The 23,915-nt window shown below is 34.7% G+C and overlaps 1 protein-coding gene across 1 annotated transcript; it reads left to right on the forward strand.

Annotated features, from left to right (window-relative positions):
- Positions 1–357: 357 nt before the first annotated feature.
- LOC136202759 (pleiotropic drug resistance protein 1-like) lies at positions 358–22,753 on the forward strand. The gene is made up of 25 exons (XM_065993612.1): positions 358–434; positions 589–841; positions 1,397–1,517; positions 3,602–3,690; positions 4,142–4,226; positions 4,316–4,475; positions 4,922–4,998; positions 5,114–5,167; positions 5,251–5,341; positions 6,318–6,619; positions 7,639–7,920; positions 9,633–9,949; positions 10,499–10,659; positions 13,459–13,562; positions 13,674–13,830; positions 14,525–14,632; positions 14,708–14,868; positions 15,569–15,901; positions 16,895–17,185; positions 17,732–17,815; positions 17,905–18,038; positions 19,108–19,335; positions 19,540–19,711; positions 20,690–20,944; positions 22,178–22,753. Exons 1-25 carry the CDS (start codon positions 383–385, stop codon positions 22,433–22,435), a joined length of 4,329 nt encoding a protein of 1,442 aa, XP_065849684.1. The 5' UTR covers positions 358–382; the 3' UTR covers positions 22,436–22,753.
- Positions 22,754–23,915: the final 1,162 nt, after the last annotated feature.

Consider the following 23,915-nt stretch of genomic DNA (forward strand, 5'->3'; position numbering starts at 1 on the left):
TCATAGATGTCTCATTAGCACTTTAAATTTGCTTAAATTGATCTAATTACCCCTTGAACAGCTGAACTTGTTTAACGTGATCTATTGGCCTTTGGCTTGCTTAAAGTGATATGCGTTTAACTTGTCTAAATCTCCATTTTTCTGTGCCATCTATGATTTAGGGGGTTAATCACGTCACTTTATGCAAGTTCAGGGGCTAATGAGACATCTCCAAAGTTGAGGAGACTAATCGGATTATTTTAGCCAAGTACGAGTCAAATAAAAATATTTAACGTCCCAAATGTAAATTTGACCCCTATCAGTGGAATTGCAGGTGTAATAAATATACATTCAGTGGTAATTATGTTTGTCTTCTGAGCATTTTGCAGGCTGCAGCAATGCAATGCAATTAATAAACGTACACTGTGTCTGTGATGATGCTGAAGCAATAGGAGGTGAAGGACCCTACTCTGCACTTATGAATAATACTTCAAATCAATCAAGAGCCATCTACTTCATCAATCTGCATTAAATATCATTATGAATATATACCTTCTATTCTGACTGTCTGTGCATAATGAGTAGCAGTGCAATTTTTGGCAGTTTCAGAAGAAACAGTACAGACAATGGAAGTTTTCTCCAATTCTTCTCGTCGAGAAGATGATGAAGAAGCTCTGAAATGGGCAGCTTTGGAGAAATTGCCTACTTATTTACGTATCAAAAGAGGTTTACTCAGTCAAAATGACTTTGATGTTCATAACATTGGATTAGTAGACAGAAAGAATCTCATGGAAAGGTTAGTTAAGAGTGCAGGAGAAGATAACCAGAAATTCTTGGTGAAGCTTAGAGACCGGATTGAGAGGTACTTATTAAGTATTTGGCTAGTTATAAATTTAAATAAGGCCTAAACCATACGCAACCCCTGAACTTGTCAATTTTGGTCATTTTGTCCCCTGAACTTTATTTAAAAGTGGTATTAGCAACCCCCTATTTTCATTATAACGGAAACAAGATGAAGTTCCAACATTAGTAAAAGTGTTCATGGAAGTATTGGAACCATGATTTAGAAGGAGTTAAAGCTATATGCAATTTTTATAAGGGAACTTGTGTCAGTCTATACTAGCCTCATTTGCTACTTGTTTTAGTAGTGCACAACACTTTTTATTATGACCTTGGTGCTTGCAATGAGAAAATTTAATGATTGTTTCCGTTATAATGAAAAGAGGGGATTGCTAATACCACTTTTGAATAGTTGAAGCGGTAAATAGGTCGTCCCGTAAGTTCAGGGGGCAAAATGACCAAAAGTGACAAGTTCAGGGGCTTTATATGATTTAGGCCTTTAAATAACGTCTCACTTTTAAATGTGAGACAATTTTCTTCTTTGAAGTAATTTTTTTTTTTTTTTTAATCAACACAGAGTTGGAATTGCTATGCCAACAATTGAAGTTAAATTTGAATATCTAAATATTGAAGCACAAGCTTATATTGGAAGTAGAGCATTGCCTACTGTGTTCAACTTCGTCACTAATTTGTTTGAGGTATACATGTATTTGATTACGCTTTTATTCTATAATTAAGATGTGGTTTATTTATTTTATTTTCTTTGAATATAGGAAAAATACCCTGAGTTCTCTAAACACTTGTTATTTTTATTTTTGTTGATTAAACTCTAATTTTTATTCTAAATCAGATTGACCACTCAATCAATTATAATTGCGTATATTAAACTGCTAGTTAATAAGATAATTAGTACGCTGTGAATATCAAATTCAATTAACAGTACATAACTCGTGTTTCTTATGCGTTTTAAATTACATCTTTTACGGTTTTAAATAGATATAAATGCAATTTTTTATGCAAATAAAATAACACGCGTTTGATATTCGCAATGTGTTAACTTTTCTAATATTAAGTGTTGTAACAGATCATGTAATACACTAGACTACATGGGATACCATGTAGATTAAGAGTCTACATTGATATATTTTACAATACACATATATATATACAAGTAGTAGCTCCTGATATTATTCCTACAGTCAAGGAGACATACTGGCCCTACTAGCAGCCTAAGCATGTCCCAACAGCCCTTCAGCAGCCTTAGGCATGTTATTCATTAATTACATTGACTTATACTCTAACAATTACATTGACTAATACTCTAACACTCCTCCTCAAGCTGAAGCATGGATTTTAATCATGCTCAGCTTGCTATAGATACTTATAATATAATCTCAAGACAATACAACTCAAAACAAGAAACTCAAGATACTTTGGAATATAAAAACATAATTCGCGAGATGCAACCTAGAAGAACACATCGAACAGGAGAGACGCCAGAGGAACATCAAACTTCGTAGGAAACAGACAAGCAAAACTTAGTCGAAGCAACACGTAAGAGGCTGCCAGCAACGTGATTGCATAAAAGGAGATTCACCTGCAAACTAACCGGACAGACAGGTCGGAAACAGAGAGGCGACGACAGCAGAAGAGGAACAGCGACAATCTGTTGAGGTGAAATCAGACTCTGCTCACAAGGCAGACAGAAATGCCGAAAGAAACATCCCAAAATTACAAACCCACAAATTCTGCTCACAAGGCAGAAAACAAATTCTAGAATCTTAATCCAGAAACCCAAGAGAGAAGCCGAAACAAGGCTCTCATCCCATGTAAGGAGGACTTTTCTTACAGTGGCGACGACACAGGGTGGCCGGAACGTGAGAAAACGCCGATTGGAAGCGGAGAGGATGAACCAGAGGGGTGGTGAGATAGAATGACGTCCCAACAATGAGTATTCAAGAGACCCAAGCTCTTGACAGAAATGGAACCCTAGGAAATACTACCCAGCAAATATTGCACCCTTGCAAAAACACAACTCTGGAAATACTTCACAACTCTGGAAATGCTACCCAGAAAAAGAATTCAGAAACCTTAGACCTTAGGCTCTGATACCATGTAATACACTAGACTACATGGGATACCATGTAGATTAAGAGTCTACATTGATATATTACTTGGGAACAATACACATATATATACAAGTAGTAGCTCCTGATATTACTCCTACAGTCAAGGAGACATATTGATCCTACTAGCAGCCTAAGCATGCCCCAGCAGCCCTTCAGCAGCCTTAGGCATGTTATTCATTAATTACATTGACTTATACTCTAACAATTACATTGACTTATACTCTAACAAGTGTCAAAGCAACCATTTGATCTAAAAGGTTAAGCTTATAGGTAAGATCCAACAATGACTTGACTTCTATTATATTCTTTGACATAACCACCGCATGTGAACGCTTTTGGGTTTGTAGCGTGTACAACGCAAGTACATCTCGCTATGTGTTGACAAATACAGACTACAGTTGCCAGAATTTGAACCCTCAACCACTTGATCTAATCTGATACTATATCAATAACCATTTGACCCCAAAACTTAAGCTTATAAATAAAGCCTGTTTCATTATCTGACAATCAAAACTTAATGTGTAATTTTAATTGTCCGAGGAATCAATATGTTAAATAAAAATATTAGTGGCTTAATGATTTTTAAGTTTGATATATATAGTTATTATATGATTCACATCTTATAACATTTTGTATATATTATTTCTGAAAAGGAATTCTTGAATCATCTTGGCTTGCTTCCAAGTAGAAAGAAATCACTACCAATCCTTCATGATGTTAGTGGAATCATAAAGCCTGGAAGGTCAGCATTGAATTAATTATCAATTGTTATATATACTTAACCAGTGGCGGGGGGAGGGGATGCATGTGTGTAAGGGCAGAGGGACAAGGGGTCATGGCGGGTCCGTCGACCCCGACTCTGGAAAGAAAATGACAAAAATTATAATTACTGACGATAATTTAATTGTATTCAGAATCTGACACAGATTTAACATCAACGACGGATGGAATTATCCGTCGCTGATGGTTAGTCCTAAAAAATGTTTATTTTTTAACCCTGAGTATTTGATTCTGGCTCTGCCATTGCATCCCTGGCTACTGGAATTCATCTTGAGAGGGGTGGTTCCTGGCAGCCCTCCGCCTGCGAATTAGAGGGTACATGAGTGTTGCAATGGCACCATTACAACCTCTTTTCTGACTTTTTCACTATATATATTACTGTTTAAATAGATTTTGTAATCTTAATTTTGTAGGATGACATTACTTTTAGGCCCCCCAAGCTCAGGCAAGACCACCTTACTACTTGCTTTGGCCGGAAAACTTGGTAAAGATTTGAAGGTATAGTTAATACAAAGTAACATCAGTGATTAATATATTATAATTACTCTGATAATGGTAAATTAATTAATGTCCTGAAATTATTTCAGTTGACAGGGAAAGTAAGTTATAATGGACATGAAATGGATGAATTTGTAGCACAAAGAACATCAGCATATATAAGTCAGTATGATCTTCATATTGGAGAAATGACTGTCAGAGAAACTTTGGCTTTTTCTGCACGATGTCAAGGCATTGGATCTCGTTATGGTGATCTTTAATTTGATTTTCAGATATTATTCTCCTGAATTTATAATTTGTATATATTGAGCTCAGGAGTCTCGATTAATTAGAGTCACATATATTGAGTTCTTGATTAGTAGAATGAACATCAAACTCGATTAAAAGTATTATCATGTTTTCCATCATTTGAAGAAGAGTCTTGTTGTTATCCGTCCTCTACATAGTCATATCAAACAGATAAAAAAATCCTTTCGAATTGTGAAAAAATCGATGTCACATGCGATGAATTTTTTATTAGTATTTGATGTTCATAGTTTATCGGTTTGTTAACTTATAAGTATTTCAGTATGTGCAATTATAATTAATCTTTCTGGGAAGAGTGTATAAAAATAAATTGTTATTGTTATTTCATCTGTGAGCATTAGCAGCAGATTTAATGTGCGCGAGTTATTCTTAAAATGTCAAATTTGCAGAATTGCTATCAGAATTATTACGAAGGGAGAAGGAAGCAAATATCAAACCAGACCCGGATATTGACATCTATATGAAGGTTAGAGAAAAACAACTCACACATATATATAAAATAAATTTCTGAACATTATTTAGATATTGAAAGAGTTTTCTGTATGATAATTATTCCATCAAGTTATTATTATCATATGCAGGCAGCAGCATTAGCAGGGCAAGAAACAAATATAGTTACAGATTACATTATCAAGGTAATATTTAATTATGAATTAAATTCATATATTAATTAATTGGTACATATATATGATCTTGAAGTATAAGATTAACTTGACAGATTTTAGGACTTGAAAAATGTGCTGATACAATGGTCGGTGATGAAATGAGACGAGGCATTTCTGGTGGTGAAAAGAAACGACTCACTATAGGTAAACAAACAAAAAAAAAGATTAATTAAATAATATTAATTGGCCTTTGGATTTTATCTTAATTAATACTTTTTTATCCAATTAATCTCTTGAGCATTATTCAGAGACGCCCTTTAAATTACTCATTTACTACGAAAAAGAATATATTTTAGGCCTATATAAGCATGACTTGAGAGTTTTGAAGCTTGTGCTCTTGGAATATGCATATGTTTGGACTTTTGGGTATAATCGGGTCTCATGATAAAGGATTACATTTCTTTGCTGTTGTACCAACTATGTAAATGGGACGGGGATTCCCCGTCCCCGTTAGTGACCCGCCCCGACGGGGACGGAGGAATCCACGATAAGAATCCTCATGGGACGGGGATGGGGATAGTTTTGTCCCCCGCGGTGGGGATGGGGAAAGGTATCCCCTCCTCGTGGGGATCCCCGTCCCCGCCCCGTTAATTCTTGATGGGGGATCCCCGACTATTCCCCTTGATAATTGATTTTTTTTGTTGATTTAAGTACATTTTAATTAGGTGATTGGTTGTTTTCGATTTTTAGCTTTTTATGGTTTGGTAGCTATTACATAAACGGTGGTTCCTCGCGGGGAAGGAGGAATGGGGAATGGAGAAAAAGTTTTTGAAACATATATAAACGGGGAATGGGGATCCCCGTGGGGACGGGGATTCCCCGCGGGATGGGGACAAATCTCTCCCTGTTTAACTCGCTGGGACGGGGATGGGGAATCCCCGACTAGTCAGGGAACGGGGATGGGAAATGCATTCCCCGCCCCACCCTGTTTACATTCCTAGTACCAACTTGTCAATTACTAATGAATTATGTGCTCCTTCTTGCCCATGGGAAGCATAAATAAGCGAATCACATCAACCTTTTATTCTTGTGATTGTATCTTTAATTTCTTATTTAGCATATCGAATATATTATATCAATAACGGATACAATTCCTAATTGCTTAACTTGTATGTTGCAGGGGAAATGCTGGTTGGACCAGCAAGAGCATTGTTCATGGATGAGATATCAACTGGATTGGACAGTTCAACCACATTTCAAATTGTGAATTCAATCAGACAATCAATCCACCTTCTCAATGGAACTGCTCTCATCTCTCTTTTGCAACCAGCACCAGAAACTTATGATCTTTTTGATGACATAATTCTTCTGTCAGATGGACAAATTGTGTATCAAGGTCCGCGAGAAAATGTGCTCGACTTCTTTGATAATATGGGCTTCAAGTGTCCTGAGAGAAAAGGAGTTGCAGACTTCCTCCAAGAAGTAATTTCTAAAAAACATCATTAAAAGGGATGAAGTAAAAAATTAGTCTATGGTTATTGAGGGAGAATTGATTTAGACTTTGTATATAATACCGTGAAATATTAGCACTAACATTTCGTAAATGGAGCAATTTCATGTTAATTTGGTTCCACGTATGCACCATCTAATTATGTTCCACTAGCGTACTCGTGTAACCAAAGTTAGTGTCAATATTGTACGGTTTTACACGTGAGTCTAAATATGTTATTCGCGAATAACTATGGGGCTAAATTTGTACCTTAAGTAGTGCAGACGTGGAACCAAATTAATGGGAAACATTAGTGCTAACATTGCCCCTTGTTATACGTGGAGTGTAATTTCTTTCGCACAGAGAAAGAGGGCCATGGAGTCCGTTGCCCGACTCTAGAGAGAAATAGAAAAAATTAGAATCGCTGAAGCTAAATGAAAACTTTCCGACAGTAATTTCACTTTATTCATAATTTGTAACAGATTTTGCATCTGCCACAAAATCAGGACAGAATTATATGTTGTTGATGCTTAGTCTGAAAAAAAGGGCCGAATACATCCCTAGCCCTTGTACCTATACTTTCAAAACGTGCTATTTACCCCCAAAACTTGGTTAAAGTACCGATTGACCCCTAAAATCCACGTGGCGGAGTAAGGGGGATTTTGGACAAGTTGAAGTGCGTATGCTTTAAGCACGTTCAAGAGGTTAATAGATAAAGTTCAAGGAGTCAATAGGTCATTTTAAGCAAGTTCACTGGGTAAATAGGGCATTTCTAAAGTAAAGGGTGGCAGTTGACTTTCCTGCACTATTACAGGGGGCTACATATATGTATTGAGCGAAAAAAACCCACAATTTTTTTATATATTTTTGTCCATTGACTCTCCGAGTATTTATTTCTGGCTCCGCCGCTGCCCCCAATAACCATCGGGCTAAATTTGTACCTTATCCCTTATTAAAACCTAGAATAATGTATTGGATTTGTTTATGAATTTCTCTTGTCAAAATTTGATAGGTGACATCAAGGAAGGATCAAGAGCAGTATTGGGCATGTAAAGATGAGCCTTATAGATTTGCTTGTGTTAAGGAATTTGCTGAAGCATTCCAATCATTTCACATCGGGCGAAGACTAGGAGATGAACTTGCTACACCATTTGACAAGTCTAAATGCCATCCAGCTGCTCTAACAACTACCAAGTATGGTATCAGCAAGAAGGAGCTCCTAAAAGCTTGCATTTCAAGAGAACTTTTGCTCATGAAGAGGAACTCTTTTGTCTACATTTTCAAAATGATCCAAGTAAGTTGCATTTACGCTTAATTGGGGATACTTTTCAAGAATCAACTTTCAGTTTTGATTAGAATTTGAAATTTCATATAATGTCAATGGAATTCCATTTTGTTAGGAAGTGATTGAGTATTGATTAAACAAGATTAATATTGCATACTAAATCAAAATACAATATTTACATGGTTCGGCTATTTTGTCCACGTTCACGGGATAGGATAAATATTATTTATGAGAATCAAGATTACAGGATTGAGGAACACTCGCCAAAACACTTTGCTTTTTCTCTCTAAAACTTGTCAAGGTTAATACAATGTTTTTAACACTTAAAACTAGGGATGCAAACAGGGCGGGGCGGGGAATGCATTTCCCATCCCCGCGAGTTAGACGGGGATAGATTTGTCCCCCATCCCCGTTTAAAAACACTTTTTTCCTATTCTCTATCCCCGTTTAAAAACACTTTTTCACCATTTATATTTTAAAAAAAATCAGTATATATTTCTTTTCTCTTCTCCTTTCTAATTCTAGTTTAGTTTAGGTTAGGAAAAATATCCATTTAGTCCTTGGCTAATTTTTTATTTGAAAATAAGTCTATTTAATTTAAGTTAAATGTTATAAATTATAATATTTAAAGTATAATTTTAATTATAATGGGGAATAATTAGGGATCCGTCGGGGATTCCCCATCCGGAATTAACAGGGTGGGGATACCATCCCCGCCCCATCCCCGTCACGGAGGATAAAATTATCCCCATCCATGTCACGGAGGATAAAATTATCCCCATCCCCGTCCCATGGGAATCTTATCGGTGACTCACTGTCCCCGTCGGGGCGAGTCACCGACGGGGATCGGGAATCCCCGCCCCACTTGCATCCCTACTTAAAACACTCTTTTAATGCCTTTATATAGGCTGCATGAAGTACCGTTAGACATCCCACATTGCTAAATGAGGAAGCTATATGGCTCCTTAAATATGTGAGACAATCCTCACCCTTTGAGGTACCTTTTGGGGTGAGTTAGGTCTTTGTTTACATGGTATCAAAGTCATGAATGTTGGGGTTCCCGCTGATATTAGCATCACGCACCAAATGAATTGGGCGTGAGGGGGCGTGCTAAACATCCCACATTGCTAAATGAGGAAGCTATATGGCTCCTTAAATATGTGAGGCAATCCTCACCCTTTGAGGTACCTTTTGGGATGAGTTAGGCATTTGTTTACAGTACCCATATTCTTAAAAGACCTTATGAGATCATAATTAGGAAGTATAAACAAAACAAGAATCAATTTCCTATTTTTCGGAAATTTGACAGAAGAATAGCGACGGAATTTACATTCTGATAGAGAACTTGTAGAGTGGAAATTAGAACATGCCGTGTTCTTTTTGCTGTTTCTTTTCAAAAGCTTTCTTGACAAACTTTCTCTTTAGCCCAAAATGATTCAATAACATCCTAATCGACCCTGAATGACTCCTGAGTGTTCCCCGAACTTAACCGTGTGTTTCCTTCTACTGGTGTCTTTTAGTACCAAATTTATACTATTTTGTGTCTCTTAACGCAATAGACTGAAAACAAATAATTGACTTCAAACACTTCTAATTTGATTAGAATTTTGAGTCTTTCTCGACACATTTATATGGTCAAATTGGATTTCATAAATGTTTGCAAATTCAAGTTAAAACAATTTTGTAACTATGATTTTTGTTTTTCACTCGTTGCCTTTCAGCTCATCATTATGGCTCTCATAGCAATTTCAGTATTTCCCAGATCAAAGATGCATCGCTACACACTAACAGATGCTGCAGTTTATCTTGGTGCTCTTTTCTTTAACATAATTACACTTATGTTCAATGGATTCACAGAGCTTGCACTGTCCATTTTGAAACTCCCTGTCTTTTATAAACAAAGAGATCTTTTATTCTACCCTTCATGGGCATATGCTCTACCCACATGGATTCTCAAAATTCCAATTACGTTTGTTGAAGCTGCCGTATGGTTGATCATAACTTATTACCTAATAGGCTTTGATCCAAACATTGAGAGGTAAAATTTGAAATGTTTTGATAACATCTTTCCTGGTTTAATCACACATATGGTAGCATATGTTTGGGCAATGTTTATATGATCACAAAAGTTCATTTTGTCTCAATAAAATAACACATTTTTTATATTGTTCCGATAAAGTCACATTGAATGTTTTCCGGTCCGGCTACACTTTCATCGGAACTGCTGACATGGATGCTTACTCAAATCATCCATTCCACGTGGACGCACCCTTTAACCCTAAAAGCTAAGTCCGACTATTAAAATTATATATTCTGTTAGGGATGGAACAATTTGTATGTCATGTGGTTTTAAATGAATTTATGTAGCGCCAACATGGAATAGATGACTTGAGTAAGTGTCCATGTCAGCAAAGTGTGGCCGGAAACGTTCAATGTGACTTTATCGATACAATATTAAAGATGTGTTATTTTATTGAGACTTATTGGAACATTGTCCAAACATGTATAACCGTCTGTGTGATTTATCCTTATACTTTTCCTTGATGTTTGAAAGTTGCATATTTAATTTTTTTATTGAACTTGGTAGGTGTTTCAAGCAGTACATGTTACTCTTATGCGCAAACCAGATGGCATCTGGTCTATTTCGTCTGATGGCAGCAGTAGGAAGGAATATAGTCGTTGCTAACACTTTCGGGTCATTTGCATTGCTTGCAATATTAGTTTTGGGAGGATTCATCTTATCAAGAGGTAAACTAGACAGATTTATGCAACAATTTTTTGGCTTAGTACATCATGAAGGATTTGAAGCGAAAACATGTTGGTATTTAAGAGACGAATTTCAAAAAGTTTCCCTAAACAAACAATCAGTGTGATCCAATCACTCTGATAAACAGTTAAACATTCGATGTCTGACATCAAATCCTTAACCAAGATCAGTAAGTTCTTCAATAATTAAATTGATATTTATACTACGAGATTGGAAAAATACCTCTTATAGATTTCAATCGGATATTAAAGCTTCTCTAGTAGTAAAACCTCTAGTCAGTCCACTAAATCAATTAGATCAAGCCTCGAAGGAATTAGAACTCTTGCTCAATTGTGTTCGTTGTGATAATAGCAATCGTATACAAAACCTTGAAAGTTTTGTATATATATATTTGGAAAAAACGTACGGATTGAATTCCATGAATTCAATCCATACAAGACATGCATTAGGACACATGTCCTAATGCATGTAATTTAATTTAATAATATATTTAATATAATAATAATAATAATTAATATTAAATATAATAATAATAATAATACAAAATCTTATTATTATATATAATAATTAATTATATTATATTATTATTATTATAAATATAAATATATATAATAATAATTAATTAACCACTTAATTAATTATTAGTATATCCTTTAATAAAATTTTAGAGGAGCTAACTCAAAACACCTCTAAACTATTGTATTTTGAAAAAGCCATCAACTTAAATTGAGCAAGAATAATACTTTATAATTTCCTTTCAATTGAATATTAAAACAATGTTAGAATGTTTTGTCAATCCCATTGACATATTCAATGTGTCAATTAATTAATTAAAACACTTTTAATTAATCAATATAATAAAAGCTTGATACAAACAACTTGTATGTGTGTGACTTTCTAGGTTCATCTTTAACTGACATTAGAGGCATAGTACTAACTCTTAGTAAGTATGTTAGGAATCCAATTCCTTGTACTATAAGTGTATCCTATATAAGTTTAGCTTATATTTACTTATAGTTCTCTAAAGGTCATGATCTCCAGCTAACACACTGCGCCATGACTTCCCAATTAAAGAAAGAAGTTACTTGAACTTATAATTAAACTAATTATAAACCATCGATCATAATTTCCATGCACTAAAGTCCTTTCATTAAAAATCCCGATCTTGACTAGAGCCACAAAGTGTCAAGCTCTAATCGCCAAGATACTAAGAAATATTGATGAAGTCTTTAATAAAATAAGACTCTTATCAAAGAACCATTCTTTGATACTTATCTCATAAGATGAGTCTTATTGTCCTGGCCAGGAACTCATTCCATCAAAAAACTAATCAATAACTATCTTAGGATTTATCTCTATTTACTTAGAGTAATGAATCCTCTATTAGCAAACTTTTGTTACACTACTCAACTAACTATAGCGATTCACTGCCGGATTACCAGAATTAAGATCCCAGTACAAAGCAGGAACAAACTATAATTACCTGCGCAAGAACAACTAAGTTTCCTCAAGTCAAAGGACTATATGCACTGTTATGACCTAGATAATAATTATGTTGACTAGGAGTAAACCTTTGTGCAATTATTATCTAACGTCACAGTTCGAACCATTCGCCTCTTCGAATGTCCACATATTTATTCTGATATCAACATATCAATTAATATCTCATACTAACCGAGAAAATAAACAGAGGTGATAGTCTAAGGATAGATGAGTGTCCAATTCATTATCCACCGACTATGAACATTTAAGATTATTATTTTACCAAAGAAATATATCTCATTATTATTAACTCTTAATAATATTATTTCTTTGTAAATAATCTTTGGACTAATGTATATATATATATATTCATTAAGTAATTAAACAATACAAATAATTACACATGAATACATATATTATTAACTGCCATTTGGATACAAAATTCACACTGTATAATAATATACAAAAGGAATGGACTAGGGCATACAACACTTACACATCAGGCCCGTGGTACTTGGCCAAATAATCTGATTGGCCTCCTGCGGTTTGGAGATGTTTCATTAGCTCTTCAAACTATGATTAACCCTCTAAGTTCTATGTGGCAGAGTAAAGTGATGATTTGCACAAGTTGAAGCATGTATCACTTTAATCAAGTTCATGTGGCCAATAGGTCACTTTAAGCAAATTCAAAAGGTCAAGAGATTTTAAGCAAATTTAGGAGATTAATGAGATATCTTCAAAGTTAAGGGTTCAATTGGATTATTTGGCCTAGTAGTAGGGGGCACTGATGTGTCAAGCCACATTTTTTGCATATTTTGATTATGTGTGATCATATCATAGCTTTTACATGTAACTTGAATCCTGGTGCTAAGAGTACATTGTGTTAAGGTATTTTCTGGAATCTTATTTAGTTTGATTTTCCTAATTAGAATGCCGACCCCGAATCATTTCGGGACTAAGGCTTTATTGTTGTTGTTTCCTAATTAGTATAGGAATTGAAAACAAGTGAATTCTAGTAGGAAAATGATTATGTTTTTAGGTCAATATAAGTAATGGTTGTTTGCTTATTTATTTGCACTTAGAGTTTTGAAGCTTTTGCATGCATATGTTGTCAGAAATTAATATAAGATCTACGATTGGACCTTAACTATGAGTTTGAGCTTTTAGTTCAATTGGTTCCATGACATGGTATCAGAGACTCTTGAACCACGTAAATATCTTGTTTTCCAGTTTCACATGTCAAACTTGTTATAATCAACAATATCCAATCTAATTCCTATCACATTGTTTTGCTGCAGATGATGTGCACATATGGTGGTTGTGGGGTTATTGGGTCTCCCCATTGATGTATGTGCAAAATGCTATATCTGTCAATGAATTTCTTGGAGATTCATGGAGACATGTAACCTTTGTTCCTTCACCATTTTAATGTCAAATATAATCAAAATGAAAGATTCTTCGACCAGGTTTGATAAATTTATGGGACAATTTTCTGAAAATGATTTTTGTGCAGGGTACTCTGTTTTCAACAGAGACACTAGGTGTCAATTTCTTGAAGAAGCGTGGAATTTTTACTGAACCATGTTGGTATTGGATCGGACTCGGAGCTCTAATTGGATATATTCTTCTTTTCAATTTCCTTTACACCTTGGCCCTAAAATATCTCAATCGTAAGATCCAATTGTTACATTTTCGATTTCAAAATTCATACCAATATTTAGGGGTAAAATACATCCATGCCCGTCCGAACAACAAAGCTACTAACGTCATGGCCCCTAAACCTTTTTTCGTGACATAAAAGTTTTTGAACTTTACATTATTGTAACATTAAAGTTCAAAAATCAAAGAAAATCCTTTAAAAACTTAACAAAATGATGATTTAGAATGTATTTATGATTTATGGTTGTATGGATAAAAAAAGGCGATGATTTTGTCAAACTTGTCTAGACCACCATTTCATTAATTTTTTTAAACGGGTTTGCTTTGATCTGGACTTTAACATTATAATAAACTTTTATGTCAAAAAACAATTTATGAGCATAATGTTAGTAGCGCTATAGTTTAGGGGTCATGATGTATTTGATCCCAATATTTTGATGCTTTAAGGGATAGGGGTCATGAGGGTCGGTCGAATCCCCGACTCTTAGTAGAAAAAAAAAACACCAATGGAGAATCTTGTCTAAATATATAATTTCCGTTAGTAATTTCACACTATTCAGAATTTGTAATAGATTTGGCATCAGCGGACGGAATCTAAGACGAAATTATCCGTTGTTGATGCCTAATCTCTAAAAAATATATATATTTAATTTTTAACATATTTTCGTCCTTCGAATATTTGTTTCTGGCTCCACCATATGGCAGCCTTTGTGAAGCCACAGGCAGTAATATCAAAAGATGCCTTAGCTGAGAAAAATGCTCAAAGAATTGGAGGATTTATTGAGCTATCAACAGCTAGAAAAAGCTCTTTCGGTGAGTCAAAAACAAGGTTTTCCCATTTTTGTTGGTTTTTCTGGCTTGTAAGTTTAAAATTCTGAAGCAATGCAGAAAGAGGAAATGAGAAGCAAAGGAGTATCTCGTCTGGTACACGATGTGCAAGAGTGGGAAACTTAAGTGAGGTTGAGAACAAGAGAGGTGGAATGGTTCTTCCTTTCAAACCTCTGTCTATGGCTTTCAATGAAATTAAATATGCTGTAGACATGCCACAGGTACCTTTATGGCTTTTCTCCTTTTCTATATAAAAAAAACCTAATACATATACTGCTCCTCCATAAAAGCTTATTAGCTCCCTGAACTTTGAAAATGACCAGTTAATTCCTTAAAGTTGCTTAACAGGTCACTTGAACTTGCTTAAAGTGACCTATTGATCTCATAAACTTGTTTAAAGTGACGTGGGCTTCATTCAAACTGTCCAAATCTCCACTTGCTCTGCCATGTAAGACTTGGGAGGTTAATCATGTCAAATTAAGTAACTTCAAGAGACTAATCGGTCATTTTAAATATTGATGACGTCATTAGACTTTTCTGGACAAGTTTGTTAAGCCTTAAAAGAAATTGATGCAGTAAATTGTAACTTAAGGCTTCTATCTAAATTTGACAAATTCTTGATAATTTATAATAGTCTCGGAGCAATACATCCAACCAATCAATTGATGCCGCTTATAAACATTTTATTTTTAATACCAATCATCTCCCATGAATAGGGATGTTCTACACTGATCCTGAACCGTTAAGGTGATGCCACGTCAGCATCTCTGCTGATGCGGCATCATCTCAACAGTCCCGGACCAGTTTGGTTATTTTGATTGGCTGGGTGTATTCATCTAGGAGTAGAATAGAAATTCTCATACTTAGCAGACATTCCATGACTGCAAATTTCATCAAGCATAATTTCTATATTACCTTCAGGAGATGAAAACTCAAGGTATTTCCGAAGACCGTCTACAACTTCTGAAGGGTATCAGCGGTGCATTCAGGCCAGGAGTCCTAACTGCTCTTATGGGTGTCAGTGGTGCTGGCAAGACCACGTTAATGGATGTCTTGGCCGGAAGAAAAACCGGTGGTTATATTGAAGGAAGAATCTCAATATCTGGATACCCAAAGAAACAAGAAACATTTGCTCGGATATCAGGTTACTGTGAGCAAACTGATATCCACTCTCCACATGTTACAGTCTATGAATCATTGCTGTATTCTGCTTGGCTTAGACTTCCATCTGAGGTTGATTCTCAAACAAGAAAGGTACATATCAATAATTTGTTCTTTCCTTTTCTTGTAACATAGTACAGAAAGAGCAAAGTCTGAACAATTTGGAAAACAAGTCAGTTTCTTTCTTTTAGGAGATTAAGATCGGCTTATGCGAATTAATCAAACAATTGAAAATAAAATAAAAATAACCAACATAAAAAAATTATGTGGTTCGGCCAATTTGTGTGTATATCCACGGAGGAGAAGCCTTTATTATGGAAGCAACCAACAACAACTTAGAAGAGAATTAATGAACCTCACAAACCCAAAAATTTACCTAGAAATTCTATGCCTAAGTGTTTAACTCTTTATTGTTTCTTTGCTCTCAATGATAATCATAAACACCTTTGCATGTATTTATACAGACTCCAACTTAAAACACCTGATGAAATCATAATTAGGAAGTGTAAAACTCATTAGTAATCAAGTTCCTACTTTTTAGCTATTAGCAACGTCGCCAAAATAACTCGCCGAGTAGGGACCTTTGTTTCTTCACTTACGCAAGTTTAAGGCATAACACATCCTAGTCCCTCCAAGCCATAAAAGCATATTGACCCCAAACTATGAAAACGACCTATTAATCCCTTGAAGTTGCTTAAACTGACATGATTAACCCCTTAAGTTCTATATGGGAGAGAAAAGTGGAGATTTAGACAAGTTGAAGTGCGTATCAGGAGCCAATAGGTCACCTTTAAGCAAGTTCAAGGGGTCAATAGGTTTAAGCAAGTTTAGGAGGCTAATGTGACATCTCCAAGTTCAGGGGTCAATGTGATCACTTGGCCAAGTACAGGGCCGTGATGTATTAAGCTCAAGTTTAATTTGATTTCATGCAAATTACTTTTTTAACCCAAAGTAATTTAACAACTTCCTAACTGACCCAAACTTGTTCCAGAACTCCAAATTAGCTTGTTGAATAATGATTTAACCTCAACACTTTCCGTTAATGCTTTAGATTATTGAGAGTAAAGATGATTGATGGATTTGCAGATGTTCATTGAGGAAGTAATGGAGCTTGTGGAACTGACCTCTTTAAGAGGAGGACTTGTTGGATTGCCTGGTGTGGATGGTCTTTCAACTGAGCAGCGAAAGAGGCTGACAATCGCTGTTGAGCTTGTCGCAAACCCATCTATAATTTTCATGGATGAGCCAACGTCTGGCCTTGATGCTAGAGCAGCTGCCATAGTTATGAGAACAGTTAGGAACACAGTAGATACTGGGAGAACTGTGGTGTGCACAATACACCAACCAAGTATTGATATTTTTGATTCTTTTGATGAGGTGTGAGTGAGACATATTTCATGGCTAGGGAATTGTTGATCTTCATTTGTTACATATTAGGGTTAAAAAGCATTGAAGGTCATCGAAGTTAATGTCTGTTTCACAAAGGTCATTGAACTTCATATTTTATTTCAAAAAAGTCGTTCCGGCCAATTTCTGTATAGAAACTCATTGAAATGTTGACATGGCACAGAAGACAGTTGACTATATGCCAACTAAGCATCATGTCAGCATTTCTTACTTTTATGGTTGACGTGACAATCAAGTGTGTGCCACGTGGCACATTCTAAGCCACACATTAATTTACAGAATCATATCCTTATCCAACATGGCACTTAGTTGGCATGTACTCAACTGTCTTGGGTGTCATATTAACATTCTACCATTCTGGTGAATTTTTATGCATAAATCGGCTCAAAATGACTTTTATTGAAATAAATTGTGAACTTCAGTGACCTTTGTAAAATAGACATCAAACTTCAGTTACCACCAGCATAATGTACCCATATATTAGGCAGTATTGAACAATGTTGAATGACATTACAGTTAATTTTACTGCAAAGAGGAGGTGAAGAAATTTACGTTGGTCCAATAGGCCACCATTCATACAATCTAATCAAGTATTTTGAGGTTAGTTTCATACATAAATGTGAAATGATGTTATATGAATCTTTCAACTTACTATATGATGGTGATATCAATTTCTTAAAAATTTGAAGGCTATTGAAGGTGTTCCTAAGATTAAGAAGGATTGCAATTCGGCGGCTTGGATGCTGGAGATCACTTCAGCAGCACAGGAAGCAGCTCTTTGGATTAACTTCGCTGATATCTACAGGAGTTCAGAACTATACAGGTTAGTCACTTGAATCAGATTGGATATTAATTAAAGAAGCTTAATATGCGGAAAAGAAATTGCAAGTTAACTTATAACACAATATTTACGTGGTTCGGCTAATTTTTCCTACGTCCACGGGAGAGGAGAAATACTATTTCTAAGAAACAAAATTACAAGATTGAGTGACAAGATTACAAGATTGAGAAACACTCGCCAAAACCCTTTGAGTGTTCAAGAACTCTTTTTAACGTCTTTAAAACACAATATTTACGTGGTTTGACTACTTTTGCCTACGTCCATGAAAGAGGAGAAATACTATTTCTAAGAAACAAGATTACAAGATTGAGAAACACTCGCCAAAACCCTTTGAATGCTCAAGAACTCTTTTTAACGTCTTTAAAACACAATATTTACATGGTTTGGCTACTTTTGCCTACGTCCATGAGAGAGGAGAAATAATATTTCTAAGAAACAAGATTACAAGATTGAGAAACACTCGCCAAAACCCTTTGAATGTTCAAGAACTCTTTTTAACGTCTTTGGTTATGTCTCTAAGTCCCACCAATATTCATACAAGTTTTTTCACACTTCAAACACTATTTGTATGCCTTTATATAGGCCCTATAAAGTCCCCATGTACTTAAAAGTGCTAATCAGATCATAATTAGAAAGCCTAAATTAAATAGGAATCAATTTCCTATTTTTCTGAAATTAACAATGGAATTGCGACAGAATTTCCGTCCAGATAAAGAACTCGCTGAGTTAATCAACAAAACTCAGCGAGTTATATTCATGTTTCTTTGATTTATACCAATTTTGGTTTACTTATTGACAAACTTCCTTTTTAGTAAAAAACAATTCAATAACTTCCTAATGGATTGGGAATGACTTTCGAGTATCCCGAAACTTATCTGTGTGCATTCTCAAACCTTCTTTGATATCTTTTAGTTTCCAATCTTCAAATATTTTTGTGTTTAAAACTCAATAGTTTGACCCCGAAATAAATTCTTGACTTTAATTACTTCTATTTTAATTAGAATTTTGAGTAATTAAATTTTATGATATGATATATTGGTGAATAATTCAGGGTAAACAAAGCGTTGGTTGAAGAATTAAGCAGACCTCAACCAGGTTCCGAGGATTTATCCTTCCCTACTAAATACTCACAACCATTCTTAACCCAATGCATGGCTTGCCTATGGAAGCAACACTGGTCCTACTGGCGAAACCCACCATACAATGCAGCCAGACTCTTATTTACAACAGTTATAGCTTTCATGTTTGGAACTATTTTCTGGGACCTAGGCTGTAAAAGGTACAAACCAATCCTGCCCACATAAAAAGGCTAATCTTGTTCCCACATTACTCGGGTTAATTACATCCATGATTCTTCAAGTATCGGAAAGGGATTTGAAAATGATTTGTAGCAACAACCTTTAATTTCTGATACTTGGAGGACTATGAGTGTAATTAACCTCACATTACTTTCTAATTTTTATGAAATGTTCATGAACTGCAGAAGAAGGGAACAAGATATTTTTAATGCTATAGGTTCCATGTACGTCGCTCTGTTGTTTATTGGAGTACAGAATGCTATATCTGTGCAGCCAGTTGTAGCAACTGGGAGAACAGTTTTTTACAGAGAAAGAGCTGCTGGCATGTATTCTGCTTTGCCCTATGCCTTCGGACAAGTAAATATTTATGGTTTCTTGACTCATTCTTGTTCTATACCGTAAGAAATCTGATAGAGAACGCCCCTATTGCTACCAATGGGGGATTTTGGGTATAAAAATCTGATAAAATCATTAAGGAAAAATAGCATCTTTTAAGGCCTTTTTTTTAGATTGAGCCTTTGATCTTTCAATTTGATATGAGCCCTCGATCAATTATAATCACACATTACTTGTATATGGCTCCTTTGAGGCAATCATCCTCCTTTGAGCTACCTCTTGGGACGAGTTAGACCTTTCTTTACAACTAATTCAGTTGGAAGAGTATTACTCGTTTCATTTGCGACTGAAAATATATCTTAACAGTTTGAAATAAGGTTTTATAGTTTCCTTATAATCACATCGGATATATTAAAAAAACTGTTTTCGTTGTGGACCTACAATGTGTCCTTGATTGAAGGAGAACATGTGTATTGCTCTTAAGTAAAATATATCAATGTAGTATCTTAATCTACATGGTATCCCATGGATTTCTCTCTATTTCCATAGTCTATAACACGAACTATTAAAAATGCAAATTTCGAATGTAGATGAAATGAATAACACTCCGTTGACATGAATTTATATCCAAAGCTTACTATCCTGGAAACAGAGGACTTAATGTATACAATTATAATTGATCAAATGCTCAATGGTATCCCATGGATTTCTCTCTATTTCTATGGTCTATGACACGAACTATTAAAAATGCAAATTTCGAATGTAGATGAAATGAATAACACTCGGTTAACATGAATTTATATCCAAAACTTACTATCCTGGAAACCGAGGGCTTAATTTATACAATTATAATAGATCAAACGCTCAATGTGTCAGGTTGAAAGATCCGTTGCTTAATCAACAAAACACGAAAGAATCAGGAGTCTCAAATGCTTTTATTTTTCTATCAATTGACTAATCTAATCTAATCTGAATTAATTATTTATTGTGTTTTTTCAGGTAATGATTGAAGTTCCTTATGTGTTAGTTCAGACAGTTATCTATGGTGTTATAGTTTATGGAATGATTGGATATGAATGGAAAGCAAGCAAGTTCTTTTGGTATATCTTCTTCATGTTCTTCAGCTTCTTGTACTTCAGTTTCTATGGAATGATGATTACAGCCATTACACCCAATCACAACATTGCTGCTGTTGTTGCATCCGCCTTCTACGCCATCTGGAACCTCTTTTCCGGATTTATTATTTCTCCACTGGTAACTTTCCTTATCTTTTTTTCGCCGGATAAAATACATCCCTGGCCTCTGACATATGGTATTTTTAATATTACGATCTCTAAACTTCATTTTATGATGTAAAAGTCCTTGTAAATTTATATTATACTAACATCAAAGTCCATATCAATGAAAATCCGTTTAAAAAATTAACAAACTCATGACATGGACAAGTTTGATTATATCATGGACTCTCTTTTTACCCATTTCACCATAAATTATAGTCAAATACCTATTTTCAGGTTTTAATAGCTTTTCTTTGATTTGTATTTTAATATTAGTATAATGTAACACAAAATGAAGCTTATAGACCATAATGTTAGTAGCGGTATAGTTTTGGAGCTATGGATGTATTTTACCTTTTTTCCCATTTATTGATAGATAAATGGAGTGAATTACATTTATAGCCCTTCAATTATAACACTACTAACTTATGGCCCCTAAACTTCATATTGTGACATAGAAGTCTTTGAACTTTATATCACTATACACTAAAGACGGTCACATATTAACATGAATTGAGCATTTAATTATTAGTTTGAGTTCATTTCAGTTGGTTCCATGACATGGTATAGGAGCCTCTTTGACCAGATGATCAAGGGTTCAATTCCTCTCAAACCCCATTTATTGATTTAATTAGGACATGGTAATAGGAGCCTCTTTAAGCCCACTGGACATTCGCTTGCAGTGGTGTGTCAAATATTTTGGGCTTTTAACTATCCGTTTAAGTTTTTAGTTCAATTGGTTTCATAATAAAGTCCAAATCAATAAAAAATGGTTAGGGTAAAATAGGTATTTTTTACCAACCTTTATGGTGATACGGGTAAAATAAGAGTCAATGGCGTATAAACTTGTCCAGATCATCATTTCGTTAGGGATTTTTGTTTGACAAAAATTTACTTTAAAACAAAAATTCTGTCGATAGAGCCATTATTTACAGAATTTCTGACAAAATCAGCAGCTGAATTAGGGACGGATCTTCTGTACTAGCTCTTAATCCTATCAGATATTAATAAGGAGTGGACCTTTAACTATCCGTTAAACCTTTTAGTTCAAATGGTTCCATGACAAATCCCAAAAAAACTTATGTTTCTTTACAAAAACTTTATCCACCGACCATCTAAACACAAATATTTTATCCACTGACCCTCGAACTTTTTGTCCTGCTTCCGCCACTGATTGATGAGTTGAAAGCATTATTATGTTTGATTGCAGAGAATTCCCATATGGTGGAAGTGGTACTATTGGTGTTGCCCTGTTGCTTGGACATTGTATGGATTGGTTGGTTCCCAGTTTGGAGATATTAATGATAGTTTAGATACTGGAGAAACAGTGCAACATTTCTTGAACACTTATTTCGGGTTCAGAAACGACTTTGTTACCATCTGTGCCATTGTTGTCGCTGGATTCTGTCTACTCTTCACCTTCATCTTTGCCTTCTCTATCAAAACATTCAACTTCCAGCAAAGATAGACAACTTTTAGCTCCGTGTCAAGTTCGAAACGAGTAAGTAATACTCTCGGGCCTAATCTTTTCGATTTTTGTTGAGTAAATTTCTGATATTTTGATTTCAACATTGGGTATCGATGAATTGTAATCGCACATATTTTAAGCTCCTAGCTACTAGGCGTCGTTGAGATCGAAAAATAGCTTTTGATAGGGTATCAGAGATAAGGTGACTGTAGTCTTTCCGTATAAATTCCGATGATAACAGTTATTAAAAAAAACTCAAATGTTATGTTTATGTGTTTTGCACTAGTTGCATATAATTTGATTCAAAAAGCACGAGTTTTGCAATTTCTGGATATGTTTAGGATGAATTATGTATAAGCTCGATGGGATATTTGTTTTTTTTTTTCCAAATATTTTTGTCCAATACGTGTATAACATGTGATAAGAATCCGAACAAGATGAAATTACACGATGCCACATGTATACATGTGTTACTAATGAGTGATAACATGGTTCATAAGTGGAGCGGAATAACGGGATTCATAATTAAAGAGATGAGTTTGTTAATAATGTCTGAAATTGATCCATTTTGCCTATGGGAGGCTCTCAATGAGGGGCGGAGCCCCCCTAAGAGAGTCAAATCCTAGATATAGATGTGTTATTGTGATAGAAATTCAGTTTGGAAGAGTTGGTTTATGTGTTTGCTAAGTTCAACATCATTCGTAATAGGTGTGTGGTTCGAACCACCAGCTACCCATATTTTTCTCCCTAATTTTAATTTTTTGGTTTAAATCAAAATCTAATTTTTTTTTTTCTCCTGTTATTATTTTTTCTCCCCAATTGTAATTATTTTTGTTTAAATCAAAATCTAAATTTTTTTTCCTGTTTTTAATATGGGGCTTTTTCTTTTTTGTTTAGTTTTTATGTGTTTAAATTTAGGAGTTTTGGTTTAAGGATTTAATTTACTATTGAATTTATAAAAAATTTAAATGTGTCTATGCTTTTCACGTTGGTCATTTTTTATTTTTTTAGTCAATTTCACCAAAACGAAGCAATTTTATCATGTTGGAAGCTAAAAAAATTTGCCCTGTCTATGCTTTTTACGTTGATCATTTTTATTTTTTTTAGTCAATCTCCAAAACGAAGCAGTTTTATCATGTTGGAAGCTAAAAAAATTTACCCAGTCTTGACGGGCTGGACTTTGAAAAATTATCATCAACCGTAAGGTTAAAATTAGCCTCCAAATATGAAATCCTGGCTTCACCACTGCTCTCAATCATATCATTTATGGTAGCACGATTAACAATACTCTTATTAACAATAGAGGTATTTATATACCTTATCTCAGTATAAATATATAAATCAATTGAGTGTAGCTTAATTATACATTTAAAGTGAGAGGTAATGAATTCAATACTCAAAGTTCGAAATGCTCAATCTCTTTAAACTTGTATTTTACCATAAAAATATGCTAAAAATGTTTTGAGCTAGCTCATAGCTG

The sequence above is a fragment of the Euphorbia lathyris genome, chromosome 8 (assembly GCF_963576675.1).
Source record: "Euphorbia lathyris chromosome 8, ddEupLath1.1, whole genome shotgun sequence".
In the NCBI taxonomy this organism is placed as follows: domain Eukaryota; kingdom Viridiplantae; phylum Streptophyta; class Magnoliopsida; order Malpighiales; family Euphorbiaceae; genus Euphorbia; species Euphorbia lathyris.